The following is a 27,967-nucleotide window of genomic DNA, read 5'->3' as shown; positions in this document are numbered from 1 at the left end:
TCGATACTTTTTTCTAGAGTAATACTATGTAACAACTTATTCCAACAGCCACAATCAAGCAGAAATCAATGATAAGCATTCATTAGGCAACTACTGATCCAAACACTTCTGATAAATCCATGGTTTCAACGTAAAGAGGATATACAGTCCACAGGGGAGCTTCCTCCCATAGATGTTTGGAAGACAAAGTAAAAAATTACTATAATCTTACCACTGTGTTTTTCTAAGTTTGGAGAAGGAACCTCCTCTTATCTTTACAGTTTGCAAATACTTATCACAGAAAGATAAACGGTTGCCAAAAAAAGATGGGTTTTTTTGTATTAGTTACTCGGTTTGGGAATACTAATACTGCTTATGGAAATGAAATATAAGTACTTGTGTCTCAAACAAAATACTGACATAGTTCATTTATTTCACAGCAAAGGCTGAAATGAGGGGTACTGCATCCAATTTCATATTCTGAGTAATTTTCTTATTACTTGTGCATAGAGTACTAGAGGCACACAGTTCTAGCCGTCCAGCTTCTGATGATCTGATCAGGAAGGTTGTAAGTAATTCCAGCAAAAAACCACCTCCAGCCTGACATGTCATCAATTGAATCAGCGACTTTAATTATCAAAAAAAAAAAAAGAACACCCTTCCAGTTGTCAAACTAGCAATCCTGCTGCACAGAAGGATTACATTAGGCTAGCATGCCAGATTTCATTGGGATTTGCTTTGCTTGACTCAATTTGTATAACATTTTGCTGTTATTTGCTCTCAACAGAGCTGTTTGTACAGGTGTTTTCTTGTGTCTTTTTTTCCCCCTAAACTATCCAATAAAATCTAAATCAAGGCCAGCAAAATCAGCATTGAAAAAAAATAACAACAGCCGGGTGTTTCTGTATGGGGTTTCTTCAATGCTGAATAATTTATAAAATCAGAAGGCGTCAGATAGCACCTTTTCAGACTAACACATTTTATAAAAAGGCATAAGCTGCAGCTCACAAAAGTTTATGCCTTTTAATAATAAGTATTAGTTGGAAAAGGCGCCATCAGACCCCTTCTGATTTTTTGCCGCCACAGACTAACAATGCTGTCCTCCTACAATGTTTATAAAATCCCATTACCTATTTTTGTCCAATGCTTGATGCTCTCCAAGTGCATCATTTACAATTATGTCCATTTTAAGTTGGTACCAAGTTGCACTATATTCTACTGCATCCAAGTATTTTTCTCATATTCTTTACAGGGCTAATGATGATGGTAGCTAGTATGGGTTTCGTGTCAACCACATTTTTTGTCATGACTGGAGAACGTCAGCAGGTGGCAGCACACTGCCAACTAAGACACCAAGCAGGATCAACCTGGGTTTTATTTTAGGGGGGGATTCCACTAAAGTCCACCTGGGAATTCCAGGCCTGTCAGCTCAACTGGGAAATTGGGAGGGGAAAAAAACATGGAAAAAGGCAGTGGTGAAGACTTCCATAATGCTACTAAGAAAACTGCATGAACATCACCAGGAACTGAGCTCAGAACAAAGAGATTTTTATCTTTAGCCTAAAGTACTAAATAATCAAAGCGCAAATGATTCATCTACATTTTAAGTCAAAGAAAAAGAGCTTTGGCTGGTATTTTAAAAGATAAAAAATAAGGAGATCTTTTTCCCCAGAGCAATTCTGCATTAATAGACTGACAGAGATATTGTTCAATGTTGGGAACAGGGAAGACAAAACACCTTTTTAAAAAAAATTATTTGAAGTCAAAGTAAGATTTTGAAATTAATAATACCCAGAATTATATTTCAATAATGTTATGTCTTTATTAATACATATATTATGAGCTGTGGTTTATTAATACATATATTACAAATTGTGGTAAAGATTTGTTTACATTTATTCCTTATAGTTATATTATTTCTGCATCTATTATCTCTATTTCCTCACAACTAAAGTTTTGTTTCACTAGAGCATCTGACTGTTGTGTGTTCTAAGAATGTGAAACTGGCAATCCTGAAAAAAAATTAACCATTAATTCTCAAACTATCTGCTGGAACTTGCTAGCAGGCTGTAAGAAACACTGATACACCTTCAAGTTTCATTTATGAGATTAAAGCATAGATCCACTCTGTAGCAGTCTCACCATCAGTTATAAATACTGTATGTATTGGACTTCTAGATACAACTTGTGTTATGGCTGATGTTTAGAGCAGTGAAATCTTAGCAACATGATTCTTGCCTCATAAATACAGCCCCATTCAGACTAAGCACAGGGAAGGGCATAACCCCAAAGGAAAATAATTAGTTGAGCCAAAATAATTAGTTGGGGCGCTTCCTTCCAGAAGGTTCTTAAATGTTACAATCATTGTCTTTTGCTATAAACTACAAAAGGAATTGCCAGCGACTCTTCTCATTTCAGGGTAGTACAGTGTTTATTAATATCTATACTATGTTCACTTCATGCAGTGTGCAGGATATACCTGAAACATTTAACCACCTATCCTCTATTCAGTTTCACAACTGAGAATAGAAAATCTAACCTACTGTGTTCCGTAACCCTTCTAAGTTGGTTTCACAGAATAAATAGAAAATGCACCAGGATCCTTTTTCTTCCAAACAGAAATAACCCAAGAAAGTCCTGTTCTGAATTAGAGCCACTGTTTATGGGGTTAAAATTCCTCAGCCACTTCTGCAAAGGAATTTCCTCTCAAAATAAATGGAGAAAAACCCTCCACATTTCATTTCTCCTCCTAACACTTGAAGAGGGAAGGTTGTTGGCTGAAACTCCGGTTTTAACAAAAAGCTTCAGTACCCCTTTCCCAAATTCAGAGGACAAAAAACTTTTTTTCAAAACTTTTCTTTTAAGAATTAGGAAGAAAAAAGCAAACATGTACTGAGGGTCAATTCACAAAATGTCATCCCTTTTCTTTAGGGTAAGAACTCTTTCAATAGTGTCTCAGTCATAAATCTTCCTTTCCTCATTTCTAAGTAATATCTGATTTTCCCTAACAGACTTTCTTAGAAGAAAACATTATGTAGGAAATTAAAGGGAAGACAAACGAGGGTCACAAAAAGTAGCGGTCTTCTGGCCACTCTATAAAATTCTGTGCCTGAGACGTAAGTTACATAATAAAAGAGTCACTTGAATCAATCTCAGAATGTATGTTTCTGCATGAGTATTAAGTATAAAATACATTCTCCTGTCCCCCCACTCCCTTTAATTTGGAAAAACATGCTTCAGGTTTTCTAAAGTGTGGGAAACATTGATTCAGACTTTTTACCTAAACCCATTCAGAGGACTGAAAATGTATTTTTTCTGAGCATCTCCAAATTCCCTGCAAAGTTAATTGTATTTAATAAAGTACCATCATTTCTCTCAAGAAGAATTTGTTTAACTCAACAAAACATTATGATGCAGTAGGAGACTGAGGGTGTGACAAGGAATGCTGCACATACAAATATTGGTTATTTCTTTAACAAAAAATATTTAGTTGCAAAATCCACTATGATATAATTCTTTTATGTATTGTTGAATAAAGCAAGTCTTGCTATCCACATAAGTGGTTTTCATTGTGTGTGTCAGCTTCATTATAAATCAATTTAAAGGCAGGATTGCAAGCATCTAGTGAACCCTTTGGCAACTCATTGAATAGAACGGTCAGCCCTTACTCTCTACGAGAACACCACAAAGCAACTTGGAGAATCACTGAAGAGTTTTTAAAAATCAGGTGTCCAGGAGCACCTTTTCCAACTAACAAATTTTATTAAAAGGCATTAAGCTGTAGGCCAGAAAAGCTTATGCCTTTAAATAAAATTTGTTAGCCGGAAAAGGTGCTACCAGACTCCTTCTGATTTTTGGCTACATAGACTAATGTGATTCCCCTCTACAATGATTTTTTTTTAGGAGAAATGGGATGGCGCATTTGGGGAAGGGGAAAAAAAAGTTGAAAATTGAACATTCAGGGTAAAGTATCAACCTTCCCACTAGCATTCTCCAGTCCCTCTGGGTTGCTGATTTTTAAGACAGAAAATACCCAAAAATCATGTGATATCCCATTTAACCTAACACCAATCTACTTTAGAAATCTCACAGCATGAACATAATTTGGCATACTTCCCCAAAGGGATAAAACTCTTACACTGTACCCTTTTATTTTTCCCTTGTGCCTCAATTATTTATATATAAGTGATCTGTTCTTCATATGTATATGTGTATGTATGTATGTATGTTTGTATATATATGAAGAACAGATCATTTTATTTTATTTGATATATATGAAGAACAGATCCTCCTTCAGAATCAACTGAAGACATGTGGATTTCAATGACAAAATATATGTCCTTAAGAAAAAAAAAAAGCACAGAAGGCTTAGATTAGGCTGAGTGTTAAATAACCAAAACCCTAACCAATAAGTAATAGAATCCAATGCTTGTTTTGCTTTCTATCATATTTAAACCAGAACTTGCATCTCAGCTTGGGAAAAACTACATAAGCAACATTCCCTGTACCAGGACAAATATTTAACATAAGATGTAAAGATAACAGTTGTAGGAAAATAGTTATACAGTGCCTCAAAAAATAATCCAGGAAGGAGCTCCAGTTATAAAGGGAAAGAAAGATCGGTGATTTTTTCAAAGGAGCAAGAGATATATGGGAAGCTGAGAATGGTGAGAGTGAAAGAGCAGAAGGTAGAGGGACAGTTACAACTGAATATCAAGGTGCAGAACTTTACCATATTAGTATTTAGTTGTTTTTTTTTTTTGGTGTGCATTTAAATCTAAGTGCAGTACAGACCTATTTTATTTCCACAACCTAACCCTGTAAGGTAGGTTGGGTTAAGGGAGACTGACCCAGAGTTATCCAGGGAGCTTCATGGCTGAGGATGGACTAGAATCTGGATCTCTCTGCTGTCCAATGCTTTAACCTTAAATGTTCAATACCTTAACCACTACAGAATCTGAGCTGGATGAAAAAATGGACCAAGTAGCCAATATTTGGAGAAAATAACTCACTCCATAAAGGTAAGCTGATAGAGAAATGCATGGGAGAAACTCCCATAGTCTAATAGCCTCTGTCTATTTCCCTAATGAAGTGGGGCAAAACAAGGAGAGGGGAGGAAGAGGGGGGAGAACTAGCATTGTCTGAAATGTGTGTGTGTGTGTGTGTGTGTGTGTGAGAGAGAGAGAGAGAGAGAGAGAGAGAGAGAGAGAGAGAGAGAGAGAGAGAGAGAGAGAGAGAGAGAGAAGCTTCTAAAACAGCAAACGGGTCATAAGGACTAGAGGGGTCAAGGGAAAAATGTGTAGTTCATAGCTGTTTGAACTTTTAAATGTTTGCTGAGTGAAGAGCTCACAACATAGGAAGAACAGCACAAAAAAATCAGCAGAACCTATCAGCCCATCAGGCAGTATGTATTGGTTGTGTGGATGGGAGACAAGAATTGGGACATGACAGTATTTCTCTTTGCTCTCCATTTAAGCTCTCAAATTGAGCTCACTTGGCTTTAAGCCCTTTAAAAGGTTTTTGACAGTAGAATGTTTCCCGTCCCATATGGATATCATTTAGTTGGTTGTTAATCTTGCTTTGATTTGTGTGTGTGTGTGTGTGTTTAAGTTGTTAAAGCAGAGTCATATTAAGATTTTTGGGGGCTTGCAATTGACTGGCGCCAACTGAACGAGATTTGTTGCCTTATGCGCGTAATGTGCTGAAAAGGAGCCACTGAAGCATGGAAGGTTACAAATGTACTTTGCAGCTACGTATCTTTGTATCATTTGTTAGATTATAGTGTTATTATGTACAGGCTATTAGTGCTTCTATTATATGGTCATAACAGGAGACATGATCTGAACAACACAGCAGCTAAAAGATATCATCTGTGCATCAAAGCCATTAACAAACAAATTGCTATAGTGATGATCTTTTCTGTGCTCTTGATGGGGAAAAAAGAAAAAAAGGATACAGTGCTGTTTTTTTTTTCTTGCATTGATTTGCATTGTTCATTTCACTCTGGCACTACACATTCTGAAAGCAATTATGAGGGAAGCTAAATTATGCCACATTGAAATAACACTAACTCTCTTAATTACCACACAAACTTTGGTTCAATCTAGCAAAATGTGTATTTATTATTGAAAATTTGTGATGATTTTAAAGACCCAGGGACCTTAATTTAAACAAAATACTACACAGACAGATAGATCATAGAATTGAAAATTAAAACAACCCCCATATCACAAAAGAGAGCCAGTCTGGTGTAGTGGTTAAGGCACCAGGCTAGAAAATGGGAGGCCATGAGTTCTAGTCCCACCTTGGGCACAAAGCCAGCCGGGTGGCCTTGGGCCAGTCCTTTTCTCTCAGCCTAGGAAGGAGGCAATGGCAAATCTGTTGGAATAAAATGCTTGCTTATCAGAAACTTGATTCAGGCTTCTGCAGTGTGGCCAGGCCAGTGGCCAGCACACGAACCAGAAACCTAGGATGAGGGAAGGCACCAGATAATAAAAGCACCTAAAAGCACGATAAGGCGATCACTGCTTGAGACATACCTGATGCTACGTAAGCAAGTAGGGAAACGTATAACCATGACAGGCTATACAGGAAACATAGAATAAACCAATAGTGTTGCTTAAAGCTGTTGCATGACTATAAAAGGCTATATGCCCCCACAACCTGCCCCCACCACCTGCTTCCTGACTTGTAATACCCAATAAAAGAGTAGTTCAGAACACGCTCTGGGCTCACTCACCTCGAGGAAAACCTGCGTGTTTGTCTTCACTCTCGCCTGTCGAGACCCCATGAGTGGCCCACCCTGATGCGGACAGCAAAACCGCATTGTGGTGACCCCGACGTGATCGCGTGACTTCACGAGGTGCGTCTCGGACCGTCCTTACTTATTCGCTCGAGGGGAGCTGTGCACTCGTCCCGTCTGAAACACGGCTGGATATTCGTAAGTATGGGCGGAAAATTCTCTCAACAACAGACAGCGCATCTGAAGGAATTGAGGGAATTAACCGAATCTTCCTCTAAAATTTCTTCAAACGGAGGCAAAACCCTCCCCGTTTGAAAAACAAAGAATTAATTGGCCTTTTGTCTTACATTTGGCAACAATGTCCATCATACCCTGAAAAAGGGTCACTGAAAATATCCACATGGACAAAATTGGGGGAATACTTCCACGCGGCCCCTAGGGCCCCGGTCCAAATTCTGACCTCATGGCGTGTGGTCATGGAATGCTTAATGATTCACCATAAATTCGAAAACCAAATGCCGGCAGAACCCATACCACCCCCGTATGATTCTGTTAAAAATTCTCCGGCCACTTTACTTCCCATGTCAGCAGGTTCTGGGTGCCTTGATCCAGCCAATGGTCCCACGGCTCCCATGGCTCCAAGTCCCCCCCTTACTATAAAACCTCAAAGGGGGGGTCACATAATCAGAGCTATGCAGACTGCTCAGCAGTCAGGTCAACTCTCTGCTGAGGATCTTGAAGCGTGTGCAATGTTTCCGGTGACCTGGGTGGTGCCCGCCGGAGCTGCTGCGGGCGCTCCTGGCCAGCCGGTGCATACGCACATAGATTATAAACAAATCAAAGAGATTAAAAGTGCTGTTAGAGATTATGGCCTGCAGTCGCGTTATGTTATGGGCTTGCTTACTTCGCTTTCTACTGCTGCTGTGGAAATGCTGCTTGCAGATTGGCAGTCGCTTTTTGGCATGATTTTAACCCCTGCTCAATATGTAATTTGGAATTCGGAGTACGGCAAACAGGCTGCCGTTGCCATAAATGCTGGACTCCCTCAAAATGTTACTGCTGACGATGTCCTGGGGACTGGCACCATCAGCACTATCGCACAACAGCAAAACTCCGATAGAGCTGCTTTTCCTATTATTAAAAATTGTGCCTTAGCAGCCTTACGAAAGGTTGATGACAATCAGGGCAAACCTTTGCAAACCTTTTCTAAAATAATTCAATCGCCTACAGAAGACTATTCTTCCTTTATTAGTCGCCTTCAAGTTGCATTAGAACGCCAAATTGACAACGTAGATGCTAGAGGTGAACTGTGTATGAAATTGGCTTATGAAAACGCTAATTCGGACTGTCAAAAGGTGCTCCAGCCCATAGCTAACAAACCTGGCATCACCCTGGCTGATTTTCTCCAAGCATGTCGTATTGTCGGAACCACCAGCCACAAAATGGCTGCGCTGGCCTCCGCCATTACCACAACCTTGCTTCCGCCTTCTTCTTCCTCCCTCACGCCACAAGACGCACTTCCTGTGTCACGCCCTGCCGGAAATTGCTTCAATTGCGGGAAACCTGGTCATTTCAAATCTCAGTGCAGGGCACCAGGAGGGGGCGCACATCGCAGTTTCTCCCAACAGGCAGTCAAACCTAAGACCGTTTGTCCAAAATGCAAAAAAGGATTTCATTGGGCCAACCAATGCAGGTCCTTTAATCAAAGTCAGCAGAATTCGGGAAACTGATTGTGGGGCATGCAGCCAGCCCCACCCCCAAGGCTGAATTACCCAATGAGGACCCGTCCCCTCACTCTGTAGAGATGACTGCGGACGAGACCGTGACCTATTCTTTACCCGCTCATGTTTATCATCTTTTTATATCGCCTCGCTCGCCTTTGACATTGCCCCCCGAAATGCCGGTGCTTGTTTTCCCCAACTTGGACCTTACCGCTCAAGGAGTCATAGCTGCCCCCTTTTTGCGCAGTGCTGACTCCTTTTCTGATTTCGCCTTGGCAATTATGGTTAATTCTCCGGTAACCATCAAACAGGGAGATGTGGTGGCGACAATGATCCCCCTTGAGACTTTTTCTGACTGTATGACTATAGAGCAAAACGTCAACTCCAAAAGGCCAGTAGCCAAGTTTAAACTCAATGGACGTTCTTTTTCCGGTCTTCTAGATACCGGTGCCGACGTCTCGGTCATCTGCTCAGCTGAATGGCCTGCCGATTGGCCTACTGACCCTGCCCCATCCGTCAGAGGGGTAGGAGGGATCCAGACGGCTCAGATCAGCTGCAATTGGATCTCAGTCACGTCAGCCACAAGCCCTGTTACCGCTTTCATTAAGCCTGTAGTTTTACCTTTACATACTAACTTGTGGGGACGAGATTTGATGTCCCAATTCCAAACCAAGCTTATTTTGCAATAATGGCTGTTTCAGCTGTTTTGCGGCTGGAATTGCAATCTCAAACTCCAGTCTGGATAGATCAATGGCCGCTCACAGTGGAAAAACTCACTGTATTAAAACAATTGGTCAATGAACAATTGGACAATGGGCACCTTGAGCCCTCTTTAAGCCCTTATAACACTCCAGTCTTTGTAATTAAAAAGAAATCCGGTAAATGGAGATTTCTTCATGACCTTAGGGCGGTGAATGCAATTATCAAACCAATGGGGGCGCTGCAATGCGGCCTCCCAAATCCAAATTTGATTCCTCAAAGTTACGATATGATGATCATTGATCTTAAAGATTGCTTTTTCTCTGTACCCTTGCATCCTAAAGATAAACATATCTTTGCCTTTACTGTACCTGCGCTCAATAATTCTCAACCAACTTCTCGCTATCAATGGAAAGTTTTGCCACAGGGAATGCTGAACAGCCCCACCATGTGTCAATACTTTGTATCGCAGGTTTTACAACCCTATAGGGATAAATACTCGTCATTTTTAGTTTATCATTACATGGATGACATTCTGGTTGCTGCACCAGGACCCAAAGGTACTGTCTTAAAAACATTGCCTCACCTACAACACATATTGCAACAAGGAGGATTACATATTGCACCAGACAAAGTACAACTTTCATCACCTTTTCATTATTTGGGACACAAGGTGCTTGAATCACACGCTAACCCCTGTTTGCCGAACATTCAATTGCCACCTGCGCCTACCTTGCTGCAATTACAGCAATATTTGGGATCCATCAACTGGATCCGCCCCTACATAGGTCTTTCCACCATTCAACTTTCTCCCTTATTCACGGCACTAACTAAAGGAAAGCAACCTGCAGATGTCATCCCTTTGCAAAAGGAACAATTGGACGCTGTAAAATTAATTAATCAGGCCCTACGTACCAAATGGGTGGATCGCATGAAAGAACTTGCCTTTCTCTTTGCTCCTACTGAACACGCTGACACTGCCAACAGGTGCGGTGGTTCAGGTGACACCTTCATTGCTAATCCTTGAATGGATCCACCTGTCTCACACGCCTCGTGCAACGCTTACTACTAAACCCGCTCAATTTGCTTCCCTTATTACCAAAGGTCGGCTGCGGTCTAAGGCCCTAGCTGGTGTTGAACCCTCTGTCATTTATGTTCCTTGCTCTCTCTCCACATGGGAGTCACTGCTAGCGGTCAGCGACCACCTTCAGTTTGCCCTCGCTGACTGGCCTGGCACTGTCTCTTGCCATCCACCACCAGACCCTCGGGTACAACTTCTCAGAACCACTCCCTTTATTTGGCAAACTCCTATGTCTCCTTTCCCCATTCATGATGCAGTCACTGTCTTCGCCGACGGCAGCAAAAAATCTGGCGCCTGCGCTTGGCAGATTGACGGCCAATGGCACACAAAAACCACCCCTCCACAATCCTCCGCCCAACGGGCAGAGCTTTATGCTTCCATCCTTGCTTTTGAGGCCTTTCCTCATCAATCTTTTAACCTTATTCTTGACAGTCTTTATGTTTCCCAAATTATTTCCTCCATTTATCAAGCCTACTTATCCCCCTCTATCGAACCAACTCTTCTATCTTTGTTTCTGTCCTTACAACACCTCATTTCTAAAAGGACTCATTTTTTCCATGTTGCACACATTCGTAGCCACCAACCGTTCCCTGGTATCCTCCAGGAAGGAAATAGCGTGGCCGACGCTGCGGCCGCGGCTGCATCCTCCTCCCCACTCATTTTTGCCTTTTCCTCACCCACTCCGTGGGAAAGTCATTCCTATTTCCACCAGAATAAAAAGGCGCTCATTAAGCAGTTCAAAATTTCTGCTACAGAGGCCACTGCAATTTTACAGCAATGCCCCACCTGTAGCAAACAAGCGCACTCTGTGCCCATGGGAGTTAACCCCAGGGGGACAGAGTGCAACCAAATTTGGCAAATGGATGTTACCCAATATGCTTCTTTTTCCCCATGGAAGTACTTACACGTTTCCATTGACACTTACTCGGGGTTCATCATGGCCACCCCTCAAAGGGGCGAAGCCTCTAAACACATTATTAATCATTGTATTCGAACCTTTGCAACGCTGGGACGCCCAAAAGAACTTAAAACAGACAATGGGCCTGGCTATACAGGCAGTGCTTTTGCCGCCTTTTGCCAGAAATGGGGAATCACACACAAATTCGGCATACCATACAACAGCAAAGGTCAAGCCATAATTGAAAGAGCAAATCAGACCTTAAAACATGCTCTTGACAGATATATAGAAACAAAGGGGAAAGGGCACCCTAGCCTCCCAGCGGTGCAAGACATTCTCAACCTTTGCCTCTATACTCTTAACTTTCTCAACTTGACCGGACTACCTGCCACTTCTGCTGCTTGTCGTCACTTTGCCTCACAACCTGCCGCTGACCACCAACGACCACTTGTCTACTATCGTTGCCTGCCAGACCCCGCCTGGAGAGGGCCTGCACAACTCATCACCTGGGGTCGAGGTTACGCGGCCATTCAGCTTCCCGATAAGGTTCTGTGGGTCCCTGGTCGCTGCGTCCGTCCTTGTCATCTCCCGCTTTCGCCGGACGCCCAAGACGCCCCTCCTCCTCCCCACATAAGAGGCCTTACTGGTGTCACTCCGGAAGCTGACCCTCAACGTACGGCCAAGGAAGAGGACAGCAGGGACAACAGAAGGTAGACCAAGGGAAGGGCCTCAGTCAAAATGTCACATCTGCCTCAATTGGGAAGAATACTGTGGTTCCCGGTTGCCCTTCAGCTACTGAGCGTTGCCCTCTGCGCACCTAACTATGCGCAGCACAATCCCCATCAACCCCAGAACCTAACGTGGGCGGTATTGGACGCACACGCAGACATCCTGAACTCCACTTCATCTATGGCGGTGCCGGGGTCCTGGTTTCCTGACCTGTACTTTGACTTTGGTGTGATGACGGACACCACCACTTCTCCCAACAGACCGGGTATGGTTAGCCACAGATGGATCAAGAGATGGCCCCTTTATGTCTGCCCCGGCCATGTCAGGGCAACAACATACCGGAAGAAGTGTGGTGGGGAAAACGATTACTTTTGTGCGGACTGGAGCTGCGTCTCCACGGGAGAAATAACATGGAACCCCCCTTTCAGAGGTGATCTTATTACACTCAGACGGACTGGTGAGAACGTACGATGTGAGCAAAACCAATTTGGAACATATGTTAATTGTAATCCGGTTAAAATCTCTTTCACTGCTGAGGGAAAACGACACACGGGGTGGCAGTCAGGGGTCACTTGGGGAGGCCGAGTTCATGATAAAACCGGGGAGCCGGGGAATATTTTTACTATACGCCTAACACAAACCCCCATAGAACCCCCAGTACCGGTGGGCCCCAAGACAATACCAGCCAACCGTAAGGCGCCACCCCCACGCGATAGTAAACATAAAGTAGAAATTGAAGTAACCCCAGTCCGCAGGGAGCCACCCCCACAACCCACCCCCACTCCCGGGAAAAGTTCGCCTACTTCCATCGGTTATTCTTTTTCCCCTTCACAGAGCCGCCCTGGGAACCCCCTTTGGGACATCGTCACAGCCACCTATCACATGGTCAATGACACCAATCCCAACCTTACTACAGCCTGCTGGTTTTGCTACGATGTTCGACCCCCATATTATGAGGCTGTAGGGCTTGTTTCTCCATACAACACTTCCTCGAATGACAAGGCATGCAGATGGAAACATGGCTCACAAACATTGCAGTCAATCTCAGGCAAGGGAACCTGCCTTGGACAGGTACCCACACAGTATAAACAATACTGCAACACAACACATAGTGAGGTTGATACAACACTCTTTTACATACCACCCACAGATGGATGGTGGGCTTGCTCTACAGGCCTCACGGCCTGTGCCCATGGTCATGTAATAAGCACCAAAGGTTTTTGCATCCTTGTCCAGGTCATGCCACGCATATACTACCATACAGAAGAAGAAGTTTACAACACTTACTCAGGGTCAGAACTCACAAGACACAAGCGTGAACCCATTTCCACCCTCACAGTAGCTCTCTTGGTAGGACTTGGCCTAACAGGAGCAGGAACTGGGATAGCATCCTTTGCAAATCAGTATGTCCAATACCACCACCTTAGGGCAGCCATCGATGAAGACTTAGAGAGAATAGAAACTTCGATCTCTCACTTACAAAAATCCCTAACCTCCCTCTCAGAAATGGTCTTGCAGAACAGAAGAGGCCTTGATTTACTTTTTCTAAAAGAGGGGGGGTTATGTGTGGCTTTAAGAGAAGAATGTTGCTTCTATGCAGATCACTCTGGCATAGTGCAGGACTCCATGACCAAACTCAGGGAGGGCCTGGATAAACGTAAAAAGGAGAGGGAGGGTCAGCAAGGATGGTCTCAATCCTGGTTCAACTTTTCCCCATGGTTGACCACCCTGATAGGTACCATAGCAGGACCACTGATATTGCTACTCCTTGCATGTACATTAGGCCCCTGCATTTTATCTCGCCTAACAAAATTTGTGGAAACTAAAATAGGTGCCTTGGAAAATATGGTACTGGAACGCCACCATTACCAACCAATACGGTCTGGAGAAAATATGGAAAAAGCATCCCTCCGCATATTAGACTCTGACGAAGAGTTGGAATCCACCAGTTTTACTTTTAAAACAAAAACGGAGGAGATGTTGGAATAAAATGCTTGCTTATCAGAAACTTGATTCAGGCTTCTGCAGTGTGGCCAGGCCAGTGGCCAGCACACGAACCAGAAACCTAGGATGAGGGAAGGCACCAGATAATAAAAGCACCTAAAAGCACGATAAGGCGATCACTGCTTGAGACATACCTGATGCTACGTAAGCAAGTAGGGAAACGTATAACCATGACAGGCTATACAGGAAACATAGAATAAACCAATAGTGTTGCTTAAAGCTGTTGCATGACTATAAAAGGCTATATGCCCCCACAACCTGCCCCCACCACCTGCTTCCTGACTTGTAATACCCAATAAAAGAGTAGTTCAGAACACGCTCTGGGCTCACTCACCTCGAGGAAAACCTGCGTGTTTGTCTTCACTCTCGCCTGTCGAGACCCCATGAGTGGCCCACCCTGATGCGGACAGCAAAACCGCACAAATCACTTCCAAAATCTTGCCAAGAAAACTGCAGGGACTAGCCCAGGCAGTCGCCAGGAGTCAAAAACTGACTCAAACACACAAAAACCAAACAAACGTATCACAAAAATGATTTGTTGCAATATAGCGTTCACTGGGAATCCTCATGGAGTGCCTGGGTATACTATTGCATGTACAAATATCTCCCTTGCTAATGACACATTTTATAACCCATTCACCCTTTTGTTTTGTGATTAGCTATGCCCATGATGGCAGCCTATTTGAAAGGGCAAGCTCCTCATGGCAGCTTTATCCATATTCCAAATGTGCCCCCTATCAAAAAAATTGGGATATCTTTAATGGATACATTCAGCTAAAGATGGCACTAGAATACAAAGTGAAGAATCTTTGTGAAGAACTGAATCCTCTTGTATAAGAAGCAGATGACCTGATTTATTCATGAGATTCCTCCTTCTCAGAAAAACAGATGATCATGCAAACTGGCTTCCATAAGATCAGTCACTCATGGAAAGATTTCAGTTCCATATTTGAGAAAATAATTATTTAAATAGCATTTCAAAATGATTTTCTGAATTATGAAAAAGTGTTAGATAAAATGGCAGGCATCACATGTATTAAGTGCTCGTCTACTCATTACCCATTATTAGAACAATGCAAGTATAAATCGAAGCATCAGAAGATCTAAGCAAAGCATTTAATGATCAAATAGCAAAGCTGTGTGCAGCTGGTGTTTTAAAAAACAAAACCTAGCCTGTGCTCTATGGTGTGGAAAAATGGAGTCTTCAAAGCTATTAAAACTGGCTTTTTATTTGAACACTTACCTGTAAATTCAGATATGATTTATGTGCCTATGTAGAGCTCTGCTCAGAACCTTCTAGAGTTTTTAGAATAATTTGGTGGAAGCCTTGCCCTCATATCTATCACATGAGAAAGTGATGCTTCTGCTGTATCTCTTCAGTTACTAATACAGGACAGTAAAGTTATCCAGGCCCAAAGTAGGAGGGTGAACTGTATGAATTTACAGATAACCACTCAACTATAGGTAAATAACGACTGGGCACAGCTTTTTAATAATGGCAGAAAGCTTGCAAGAATAAAAGGGGGCTAGGCAACCTGGTGGCCCCCCAACTCTCCAGGGATTATCATATGGAAGCTGAACTTAGTGTGGACATCTGATCAGTGTAGCTCACTTTAGGATTGGTCTTGGGACTCCAAGAAATAAACTACACGTAGCCTGGGCTACAATAGCTTTGGAGTCTGCTCCCCCTAAAACTTGCTCCCAGAGAATGCTCACAAATGAAAATGACGGTATTAACCTGCTTAGTAAATACCAGGCTATGCTACAAAATAAAGTTTATGGTCATCTCAGGTAAATTTGTTCTAAAGGACCAGATCCTCTGGCAGCTTGGAAGGAAGATTAAAGAATATAAGAGAAAAAAGGAGGGAAAAGAGCAAAATTGGGAAGTTCAAAAATGCTCAAGGATGAATGCATTGTCACCTCACTGCTGAAGAGAAACTGAAGAGTTTCAGCAGGAGGCCAAATAATTCTGTAATATTTAGGAATGTGGATAGGTACATAACCCATGTGTGTGAACCGTAAAGACGCATACATATCAAGTGTATTTGTCATAATGTTTTCTGCTTATCATGGGATATGAACATGCTTTCTGATCACTGAGAAGAGATTCAGTTACCCTTGATTTTCGGTTTCAATGGTATAGATCGAAATGGTATACATTTTTGAGCCTAAGTTCATAGCTGTAAGGGCTAGAAAATGTTCTTTTTTTAGTTACAAATCAATGCTCAGATTCTGCAACCTTCACAAAAATCTCGGTATTTTTTCACACTTGTATGAAATCACAAAATACACACAGAGAAGAGAAACTGGCAGTGAATTACAGAATGCAACAATTCAGTAAGCCCAAATTTAAAGATGAAGACTACTGATACCACAGAATCATAGTCATAAGCAAAAGACAGCACAAACTAATGATGATCATAATCAAGAAGCCAGCATAAAACTCACAGGAACTGCATTATTCTTCACTGTCACACTGGGAGTTGTTGCACGCAGTGCCCCACTCACTCCATGATAATATTTGAAGCAGATCTTTGTTTCAGCTAAAAGAAATAATAATCTTGGATTAATAACTTTTAATTATATCTGTTGAATTAAACAAATCATGGTACAGGAAAATTCATTTTGAGTACATAATGTTGCTATTCATGCATTCAAGTAATTCTTCAAATTAAATAAAATTTAATGCTTCAAATTAAAAAGTTATTTTTTTTAAGTTGCAATTATTGCATCTTTTGATACCCAAGCTAATTTGTTCAAATGAGATGGCGAGTAAATGGGGGTCAGGGAGTAAGAGATAATTTGATAAAAATATAATAAATATTCATAATTTAGGAAACTATTTCTGAAAAAATAAAGACCTGACTCCATATTTCTGGCTCCTTGTTCGGCACAATATCAAGTTCTGCTGAACACTGTGTAATTTTAGTATTTGCTTTGAAAAAGACACATTTGGTTCATACTAACATATAGAAAAATGTTCAAACTTCTGCATGAAGTCTTTTACAATGCCAGGTCTTGTTTTTCAGCATCATTTCCCTTCTTTTCCTCCTCACATTCACCAAATTAGCTTGCTCACAAGGCTGTTGAATATGATTAAACTTGGCAAATGTCCATGACTTCATCATGTCTGTTGCAGAAGGATGATATCATGGCTAAAATCAGGCAATAGAATTAAATGAATTAGAAAAAGAAAACCCATTAAGACTTTAGTTCTATACCTGCATTGTGGTGCCTGTGCTAATGTGTTCATGGACACTTCCTTCAGCACTTGTCATGTTCCCTTTTCCACCTGAATTTTTAAAAGATTACTTTAAATAAAAACAAAGTGGAAGCTGGCAAGCTCTAAAGCAAAGCACCACTTGTAGCATACTCTTAATTACAAGAATAAATTTAGAATAACTTTATTCTAATTTTAATTTTAGAATAAAAACAGTGTTTGGTTGCTACTCAGAGTTTTTTTGGAAATGTGTCCATTTGCCCCCCCCCCGCCCCCGTCAAAAAAACCCCAACACAATATAAGCTGAGTTGAAAGATATGCTGAAGTAACGCTGTAAAAAGTTAGAGAGGATGGCATGGAACAACCTCACCAACTTTCCTTTGGTAAATGAGTATCATTTTGTAAATAGGTGAACTCCCATATGACAATCATTTTATGAGAACCAAAAATGCATTTACAGTACAATTCTAAATGTTCCATCACAATTAAAAGGTAACCTATGCCTTCTACTGATCTGAAACAATGATTAGATCAGTGCAGCTGAGTACATAACTATGAATCAAGCATCAGTGGAGGAGCAGCAATTTTCAGTTTTGGTTTATTTGTTTACAGTCCAAGACCAATCATAAAAATATATCAAATATTTATATGTAGATATAAAGTTACAAGACAGGCCTGAAACAATTAATAGTATAAAGAAGGCACAAAATGACTTCTATAGCTATTGATAGAAATTTTGCAACCTTCTTGGAAGTATCTGGAAATTGGCTGAATAGAAGAAGAATAGTAACTTCATGATCAGAAGAGCAGTTACCTTTTTTGACAGTTGGTAATATGAGATCTGTTCACCACTGAGTGCACAATGGGCACTTAAGCGGCACATATGATATGGTTTCAATTTTTGTATCAGAGCATTTTTGTAGGGGAGGCTGGTATATCAAGGAGCATCAACTGTTGGGTCTGTCTTAGAATGCAATCATGTTTCACTTTAAATGCACATGTTATGCTAAACTGTAAGCTCAGACTGAATTTTAATTTACTAATTTTCTTGACGGCATGAAAGCCAGGTGGGAGACTGTGGGGCCATCATTCTCTCTCAGCCCTTGAAAGAAGGCAACAGCAAACTACTTCCAAAAATACTGCCCAGATAACTGCATGGATTTGTGCATGAAATTACCAGGGGTCAGGTATGACTTGAAGGCATTTTTTTTTCTTTATAGCAATTTTAACAGCTCAGTCGCCACAGCATTTACTTAGCTATAAACCATGATAAAAAAGCTGGTGATATCAAAATAGCTGCTTCATGCATAACAGGGATGAGGCTGATTTTCCAATGCAACAGAGTTTCCTGATATAGATTTCTTTGGTACTGGAATGGCAACTGACTACAGTAGCCTGCTATATAGCATGTAAATATTCTGAATACCAAAAACAAAAAACAAAAACTAGTAATATTTTGCTATAAACTGATGGGAACACTAAAAATGTACAGCTTAATCTACAGTATCTTAGTAAGCACAGTTTGTATTCTTAGGAACTGCTTGGAAGTACATGATTCTTCATCAGAAAATCAGGAATTGTGAACAAGCTCCTCTGAAAGTAAACTTGTTCTGATCTTGTTCTGCAATTTACAGTCACAGGAAAGCATACCCAATATGAATAAAAGATATGTCCTAAATATGATCTATAATCCTTAGAAGCAGAGCAGTAGAGAAACTCAAGGGATTTCCCATCAGCCATATTCATATAAAATGCTTTCTTCAAACACAGAAAGTTTGAAACCTATTAAGTTACAACACCCTTAACTGTACGAGACATCTTTCTATACTTCTCTGTTCTGCTTTGTTTTTTTTTAATATATTGATTTTAGGTTCATTCTCATGCAAGCAATACAAATTTTGAAAGGCAGAAGGAAACTTGTAAATAAGATGATGAGATACAATGGACGGAGAGAAAATTTGCTTTCTGTATGATACATTTCTGGCATTATAATTAGAGCTTAAAATTGTGAACTGAGAAATATTAATATATGAAAAAGAAAAATCCAAACCACAGGCAGGACTTTTGCTCATTTTAAAATGGAATAATGGGTAACTTTTCACAATGGGAGCATCTACAGAGTTTAGGTTAGCAAAACTGGAATAGAAACAGGGTTTATATAAAAATGGGCAAGTTAGAATGAATGGGATTCAGTTTCTTTTCTTTTACAGAACAAAGCATTCCACACCATAGTATGTTTCAAAGATCCCTTAAAACATACGTGCAGAGCCTGAGTCCCCAAGACTACATATGTCTTCTAAGAGGCTGGGATGATGATTTAACAATTATATCAAAGTTGCTTGGAATTGTAATTTTTAGTGGAAGAATGGGAAATTATTAAATACAGGTAGTCATCGGGTTACGACGGCAGTTGGGACTGGGATGCCATCGCTAAGCAACACCACATGACCACATCGCTTATTGACGGCAATCCTGGCATTTCCAGTTGCTGTCATAATACCAGGACATGGAGGTTGTTAAGCAGGAAGAGGCGGGAGTCTCAATAAGGAGCGCAGGGGATGTGTGGGTGCCACAAGGGGGTGCTGTGGGTGGACACCAGGGAGTGTGAGAGGGTGCTAGGCAGTGTGGGCAAGCTGGCAAGGGCCCGGGCGAACCTGCAAGGGCCACAGGCAGGCACTGGGGAATGTGGGCAGGCTGGTGAGGGCTGTGGGTAGGAGCTGGGAAGCATGGATGGGCCAGTGAGGGACACGGACAGGTACTGGGGAGCACAGGTGGGCCCTGGGGAGCGTGGGTGGACCATTGTTGCTGCAGGCAGGCAGGTGGAGGGGTGCTGTGTGCAGGAGCACGCTACAGAGAAACCTGGGATCTCGTACTCTGTAGTGAGGCTCCTTGGGAGAAAAAGCAGCAGGAGCAAGTTATAAGAGCTACCTTTCCTGCCAGCTTCCCATTTACTTTGCTGGTGGGAAGCCAGAAGGGAAGGTCGCAAATGGTGATTAAGTGACAGTGGCTCGCTGCGACATTGTAATCACGAACCGGGTGCTGAGAGCTCAGATCGCAATCATGTGACTGTGGGGATGCTGCAACAGCCACAATTTCGTGAAGTAGTCATAAGTCACTCTCGTTCAGTGCTGTCATAATTTTGAATGGTCACTGAATGAGTGGTTGTAACTCAAGGACTACCTGTACATCACTGCAATTTTAAAGGAGCATGATAGAAAAAGAATGTTCCAAATGAGGGTGTATCTGATGTGCAAATGATCCTTCCCACTATTCCATCTTGACTCCAGCTGAAGTGCTAAAGAGACTCTTCCACCATGTTATAGACCTTTCAGGACAAGCAAACTGAGATTTGAAATGAGCAATAAAAGTCCCCCCCCCCCATATATCAATAACAAATATTTTGATATATATTTCAAATGGCCCCACTAAAATTGTTTCTGTGGCCATGGGTTGTGCTCTAGATCCAGATGGTGCCCAAGTTTATATGTATGAGTAATGTGAAATAAATTGTTATTTACTGGAGGTGGGGAACTCAGCGTCTCCATTAATTATGTTGTTCCAAAGATCTGGTGCATGACAGTTAGTGCAGCTGTGGCAGCTGCAGTGAAAAGGGGAGAAAAAAATAGCATAAACTGTCATGGTGGAAAGAGGTGGCAGGAGGAAGGTTGGATTCAATGACCAACAAAATTGTTCAGACCGCACTACTATGTGTTGTCTGAATCACAAGGGAAAGCATACAGACAGGGTATCTTGGACACTGAGAAGAGCCACCCAAGGAAGCAGAGGAAAAGGAGAGCAGGGCCAGTTTTCAATCAAATGGGGAATGCAAATTGGGAATATGGTAGAAATGTTCTGAGCAAATAGTTTCTAAGATTCAGAGATGAAAACAAAAAATACTGTAGAGGCAAAGTGCTGAGACAAGGTATTACAGTTCTACTTGAAAGACACAGATTGCTAGTGCCAAAAAAGTCATAGAGATGCTCGGTGAGAGAAAGGTCAATCCCTCTCCCGTTCTTTATGCAAATGGCAGCCAATCTTCATTTTCTGTAGATTGGAGATGGTGAAAAGGTTTGGTCAAGAGGCAGAGGCCTCTCATGATCTTCTATTTGGCAGCTTTAGAGCACTGTTTTTCAACCTCAGCTACTTTAAGATGTATGGATTTCAACTCCCAGTATTCCCCAGCCAACATACTGGTTGGGGAATTCTGGAAGTTGAAGTCCATTCAGCCTAAAGGTGCTGAGGTTGAGAAACACTGCTTTAGAGACATCTTCAGGAAACACTGTGTTAGTCAGCTGCCTGAGGCAGAAGGGCTTAAAAAGCAAACTGCTGGCTGCATTACATTACATCCTTTCCATTAGGCATAGCAGGGAACAGTTGCAACAACAGCAGGGCACTGATCATTTTTCTGTTGAAGAATAGAGGAAGCACATGAAGAGGGGACTAAATTGTTTTATATTAGAAGAAGAATCTTTTCAGAGACAACAGCTGCATTTTTTCCAAACCATATGCCAGATGCAGGGATTGTGTCAGACTCAACAACCTCTGAAGTGATCCAAGAAAGGTTATTTGTAAAACATGATTATTTCTCTGAAAAGGTCTGGACAATCTCTGCACGGGTCCTAATCTGCAATCTGGCTATAATTAATTAATAACCCTCTGGTTCATTTTGTGCACATTGGCTTATTTTACTTAAAAAGCTAATTTTGGCCAAGTAGCAAATTTATAGCATAATTCTGTGCATAGAGGAAGTAAATCTTTTTGTACTTAATAATGCTTATTTCCTTGTAAATACATCTATATTTGTAATCCTCAGGTACAATATCAAACATGTCTACTCAAAAATCAATCACACTAAATTCAGTGCAGCTTCCTTCCAGTTAACTGCAGGGAAGTGCAAAAGCATTTCAAGGTAGAAGTCAAGAACAAAAACTAAAGTACCAGTGAATCCTTGTCTTACAGATTTACACTGCAATTTATTTTATTTGTGCAATGATATCATGCAAAAGACATAAACCTCTGTGATGCCCTACTTCTTTGGCAACAGATATTTCTGAAAAATGGACACTGCCTCCAACCAATTAGCCTGTTAAAAGTACCTTTCACTTTTAAGAAGTACATTATTGAAACCTGGTTGGGGACTGAGGTGGGCTTCCCTCTCTGAAACGTGCCCTCCTGGGTTTTGGGTGTGGCACCAGCCACAACTCCAGGGAAGAGGTGCGGGACTGGCTGTTGTTATTTGGCAGTCTCTAGTGGCTGCAAGCAGCCCTACTTCACACATCACCAGATGTTTTCAGGCTGGGCCGTAGAAATCAGTGGAAATTTCTGCTCACCTTCCTTCCTCTCTACAGTGTAGCAGCATCCCTGCCTGCGTTTCTGGACTCTGTGTCTGATTTGATGATGGAGTTCCCCAGGCTTATGGTTCTGGAGGACATCAACCTGTTTTTTCTGGACCAGAGTCTGAGGTAGCACAGGAATCCATGGCCAACATGGCAGCTATGGACCTGGTCCAACTTATTCATGGTCCGACTCATACGGATGGTCACACATTGGCTCTGGCATTTGCCTCAGGCCAGTGGCATCATGATCGGATTTGGGGAATGTTAACATCAATCCTTTGCCATAGACAGATCACTCCTTTTTGGCCCAAGAGTTCTCTGCAGCTGCTCCTCACTGCAGGGAGGTGGGGCCTATTCCATCAGCCCAGCCCAGGTGCTTGATGGACCCAGTGTGGTTTCAGAGGGAACTTGGAGTTTTTCATAGTTTGGCCAATGCCCTTGTTGTGGCTTGGAATGAGCAAGCAATGGGGGTGCTGGACTGAACTGCGCCTATGCGGATTCTTGGTGTACACAGATCTTGCAGAGTACCATGGTTTACCAAGCAGTTCTGAGAGATGAAGTGAGATGAGAGACACCTAGAGCACCACTGGAGAGAGACAAAGTGTGAAGTCAACCCAGCACAGCTAAGAGCCTCCATTAGGGCTTACCTTGTGGCAATAAGGGCAGTGAAGTGCACTTACTTCTACACTTACTACCTATCTGTGCTACCTGTACTACCTTACTGCACTTACTACCTATCTGTGGCTGCAGATAGCTGCCCAGCAGCCTGTTTCCTGAGGACCAGGTCCCCATTGGGTAAGGAGGAGCCAGAGGAGTTCTTACAGGGCCACCATGAGAAATATTCACAGCATCTTCTAGACCAGCATTTCTCAACCTTGGCAGCTTGAAGATGTGTGGATTTCAACTCCCAGAATTCCCCAGCCAGCATTCTGGAAGTTGAAGTCCACAATTCTGGAGTTGAGAAACACTGGTCTAGACAAAGCTGCTTAAAACTTCACTCAGAATAAGAATCCAGCTGGGCAGGGTGCTTGAAAGTTAACAGGAAAGCATGGAAAGTTAATTCCTTACTTTCTAAGTCTGAACTGGAAGCTTTAGCCCAAGTCTCAGTAGCTCTTTTCACTTCCATGCTGCAATTTGTGGTGGCTCACCCAATTAATTCCCAGCCTCAAATCTTAAAAGTTACTACTTCAAAACCTGGTTCCTGTGTTTTTCTTTTCCCAGTTATAATTTATTAGATCAGGTAACAAAGATCATTGCTTCCTTTGAATTAGTGCTACCAGATTGGTTAACATATCATGTTCTAATAAATAAAATATCAAGCTCTGAATGAGTACAGCCACAGTCACTTAACCACCTGTGATTTGTTGGGTTTTAAAAAGTTACGCACTTGAATCTGGATATGAAACAAGAGAATAATGCTAGGACTTGCATTTCCATGGGATGCCTCAATTCAATACTGTAGTAGTAAACTAACCAGATGAAACTATCATTGATAAAGTGTAAACTTTTTATAGAGGTTAACACTATCGAAATGCATAAACTTAGCAAACCTAAGACAATGCCCATATACATGTCACAGAATTAGTGTCCATTCATGTTTTTCTCCTTTTTAAAAAATGTTGTCTTTCCATTCTCAAAACATTTAAATTATACAATCCTTTTTATCTTTCTTACACAGGAAAGTTATGATGTTAACATACTGCAAGGGAGTGAAGTGGGGTTGCTGTCTCTGCTTGGGAGAAGTAAGCTGCAGCCGGGCAGAAATGCTTCTCACCCCATTTCCCTCCTTTCCCTGACTGCTCACAAGCATCCAGGACAGCTTTCCAGCTGCCTGTGATAATTGAGCCAGCACACCCTGGCGTTTTCAAGGATGCACCGATGTCCAGAGGCAGCCTCAACCCCACCCAGGCTCTTAGCTTAGAAAAGCAAACGTTAAGACAGAGCGAGGAGGAGCTGTGTGTAGAGGGTGTGCATGTAAGGCAAGCAAACCGCCTATAGACAGGGAAGCGGAGGCGATGTCTGAAGATTGGCAGCTATTACAAACAGGCAAGAGGACTATCATTCAACTGCCAGGTCCACAGGTTGGGGTGAGCAACATATCTGGTGGGAGTCCTGCCTGGAGCTGGGAGCTTTGCTGGGAGCTCAGTAGCAACTAGAAGAGGAACAAGCACCCTGAAGCAGCACCTCATCTCAACTAGTGCAAGAATATTTGGAAAAAGGCAAAGGTTGTATGCCACTTTACGGACTTTATATATTTATATAGACTTTATACATTTTATAGACTTTTGCTTGAATTAAGTATTAAAGGACTGAGTATTAAAGACATATTTACGTGACAACATCACCTTGCAAGTCCTAGATGTGCAGAGAGCAGAAGTCTGTTGTTGGGGAAGGTGTGTGCTGCAATAAAGCATTTTGTACAGATTGGCTATCCTGTGGTGTCTCCAGTCTTGGAAAACAAAGAGCCCTCACACACACATAGGACATAATAATAGTAATTTAATTTGGCACTGATATCCATGCTACTTAGATTATTTGTTGTTGTTGTTCAGTCATTAAGTCGTGTCCGACTCTTTGTGACCCCATGAACCATATTGCACCAGGCCTTCCTGTCCTTCACTGCCTCCCTGAGTTTGCTCAGTTTCATGCTCATTGCTTCAGTGATGCTATCTAACCATCTCATCCTCTGCCGTCCTCTTCTCCTTTTGCCTTCAATCTTTCCCAGCATCAGGGTCTTTTCCAAAGAGTCCTCTCTTCGCATTAGGTGACCAAAGTATCTCAGCTTGAGCTTCATTATCAATCCTTCCAATGAGCAATCAGGGTTGATTTCCTTTAAGATTGACTGGTTTGACTTCCTAGCAGTCCAGGGGACTCTTAAGAGTCTTCTCCAGCACCACAGTTCAAAGGCATCAATTCTTCGGCGCTCAGCCTTCTTTATGGTCCAGCTCTCACAGCCATATATTACTATTAGAAAAACCATAGCTTTGACTATGCAGATCTTTGTCCGCAAGGTGACGTCTCTGCTTTTTTAATATGCTATCTACTGTAGGTTTGCCATAGCTTTCCTCCCAAGGAGCGTCTTTTAATTTCATGGCTGCAGTCTCCATCTGCGGTGATCTTGGAGCCCAAATAAATGAAGTCTGTTACTGCTTCCATTTCTACCCCTTCTATTTGCCAGGAATTGATGGGTCCAGATGCCATGATCTTAGTTTTTTTAATGTTGAGTTTCAAGCCTGCTTTTGCACTCTCCTCTTTCACCCTCATCAAGAGGCTCTTCAGTTCTTCTTCATTTTCTGCCATTAGGGTGGTATTGTCTACATATCTGAGGTTATTGATGATTCTCCCTGCAATCTTAATTCCGACTTGTGATTCTTCCAGCCTAGCATTTCTCATGATGTACTCTGCATATAGGTTAAATAAGCAGGGTGACAGTATACAGCCTTGTCGTACTCCTTTCCCTATTTTGAACCTATTGGTTGTTCCATGACCAGTTCTAACTGTTGCTTCTTGGCCCGCATACAGATTTCTCAGGAGACAGGTAAGATGGTCTGGTACCCCCATCTCTTTAAGAATTTGCCACAGTTTGTTGTGATCCACACAATCAAAGGCTTTTGCATAGTCAATGAAGCAGAAGTAGATGTTTTTCTGGAACTCTCGTGCTTTCTCCATGATCCAGCGAATGTTGGCAATTTGATCTCTCGTTCCTCTGCCTCTTCGAAACCCAGCTTGTACATCCGGTAGTTCTCGGTTCACGTACTACTGAAGCCTAGCTTGTAGGATTTTGAGCATAACCTTGCTAGCATGTGAAATGAGTGCAATTGTGCGATAGTTTGAGCATTCTTTGGCATTGCCCTTCTTTGGAATTGGAATGTAAACTGACCTTTTCCAATCCCATGGCCACTGTTGCGTTTTCCAAACTTGCTGGCATATTGAGTGCAGCACTTTAACACCATCATCTTTTAGTATTTTAAATAACTCAGCTGGAATACTGTAATCTCCACTAGCTTTGTTGTTAGTAATGCTTCCTAAAGCCCACTTGACTTCACTCTCTAGGATGTCTGGCTCAAGGTCAGTGACCACACCAGCATGGACATCAGGGACACTTAAGATCTTTCTTGTATAGTTCTTCTGTGTATTCTTGCCACCTCTTCTTAATCTCTTCTGCTTCTGTTAGGTCCCTGCCTTTTTTGTCCTTTATCATGCCCATCTTTGCACTAAACATTCCTTTGATATCTCCAATTTTCTTGAAGAGATCTCTAGTCTTCCCCATTCTATTGTTTTCCTCAATTTCTTTGCATTGTTCATTTAAGAAGGCCTTCTTATCTCTCCTTGCTATTCTCTGGAAATCTGCATTCAGTTGCTTATATCTTTCCTTTTCACCCTTGCTTTTCGCATTCCTTCTTTCCACAGCTATTTGTAAAGCCTCATCAGACAGCCATTTTACTTTCTTGCATTTCTTTTTCCTTGGGATGGTTTTAGTTGCTGCCTCCTGTACAATGTTACAGACCTCCGTCCATAGTTCTTCAGGCACTCTGTCTACCAAATCTAATCCTCTAAATCTATTCATCACCTTCACTGTGTACTCACAAGGAATATGATCTAAGTCATACCTGAGTGGTCTAGTGGTTTTCCCTACGTTCTTCAATTTAAGCCTAAATTTTGCAGTAAGAAGCTCATGATCTGAGCCACAGTCAGCTCCTGGTCTTGTTTTTGCTGTCTGTATAGAGCTTCTCCATCTTTGGCTGCAAAGTATGTAATCAATCTGGTTTCGGTATTGACCATCTGGTGATGTCCATGTGTAGAGTCGTCTCTTGGGTTGTTGGAAAAGAGTGTTTGGTATGACTAGCTTGTTCTCTTGACAGAAATCTATTAGCCTTTGCCCTGCTTCATTTTGTACTCCAAGGCCAAACTTGCCTGTTATTCCGATTACTCCTTGACTTCCTACTTTAGCATTCCAATCCCCTATGATGAAAAGGACATCTTTTTTTGGTGCTAGTTCTAGAAGGTGTTGTAGGCCTTCATAGAACCGGTCAACTTCAGCTTCTTCGGCATCAGTGGTTGGGGCATAGACTTGGATTACTGTGATGTTGAATGGTTTGCCTTGGATACGCATTGAGATCATTCTGTTGTTTTTGAGATTGTACCCCATTACTGCCTTTCCCACTCTCTTATTGACTATGAGTGCAACTCCATTTCTTCTAAGGGTTTCTTGGCCACAGTAGTAGATATAATGGTCACCTGAATTAAATTCACCCATTCCCGTCCATTTCAATTCGCTGATTCCCAAGATGTCGACGTTCAATCTTGTCAACTCATGTTTGACCACATCCAGCTTGCCTTGGTTCATAGAACTTACATTCCAGGTACCTATACAATATTGTTCTTTACAGCATTGGACCTCCTTTTCGCTTCCAGATACATCCACAGCTGAAAGTCCTTTCGGCTTTGGCCCAGCCGCTTCACTCTTTCTGGAGCTACTTGGAATTGCCCTCTGCTCTTCCCCAGTAGCATATTGGACACCTTCCAACCTGAGGGGCTCATCTTCCAGTGTCATATCT

The 27,967-nt window shown here is 42.0% G+C and overlaps 1 protein-coding gene across 2 annotated transcripts in view; it reads right to left on the bottom strand.

Moving 5' to 3' along the window:
* The window catches only part of HECW1 (HECT, C2 and WW domain containing E3 ubiquitin protein ligase 1), a 153,061-nt gene that overhangs the window by 96,531 nt on the left and 28,563 nt on the right, over positions 1–27,967 (bottom strand). For both annotated transcript variants that reach the window (XM_088150014.1, XM_088150015.1), the window contains one exon: positions 16,302–16,396. In XM_088150014.1, coding sequence (XP_088006140.1) covers positions 16,302–16,396 — 95 coding nt within the window. The remainder of the gene's footprint in view (positions 1–16,301; positions 16,397–27,967) is intronic.

Source organism: Python bivittatus, unplaced genomic scaffold (assembly GCF_059951505.1).
Source record: "Python bivittatus isolate LINGU-HERP-01145 unplaced genomic scaffold, Pbiv_v1 ctg000610_np1212, whole genome shotgun sequence".
NCBI classification, from domain to species: domain Eukaryota; kingdom Metazoa; phylum Chordata; class Lepidosauria; order Squamata; family Pythonidae; genus Python; species Python bivittatus.
The sequence above is the reverse complement of the archived record's forward strand: the minus strand, read 5'-3'. Positions and strand labels throughout refer to the sequence as shown.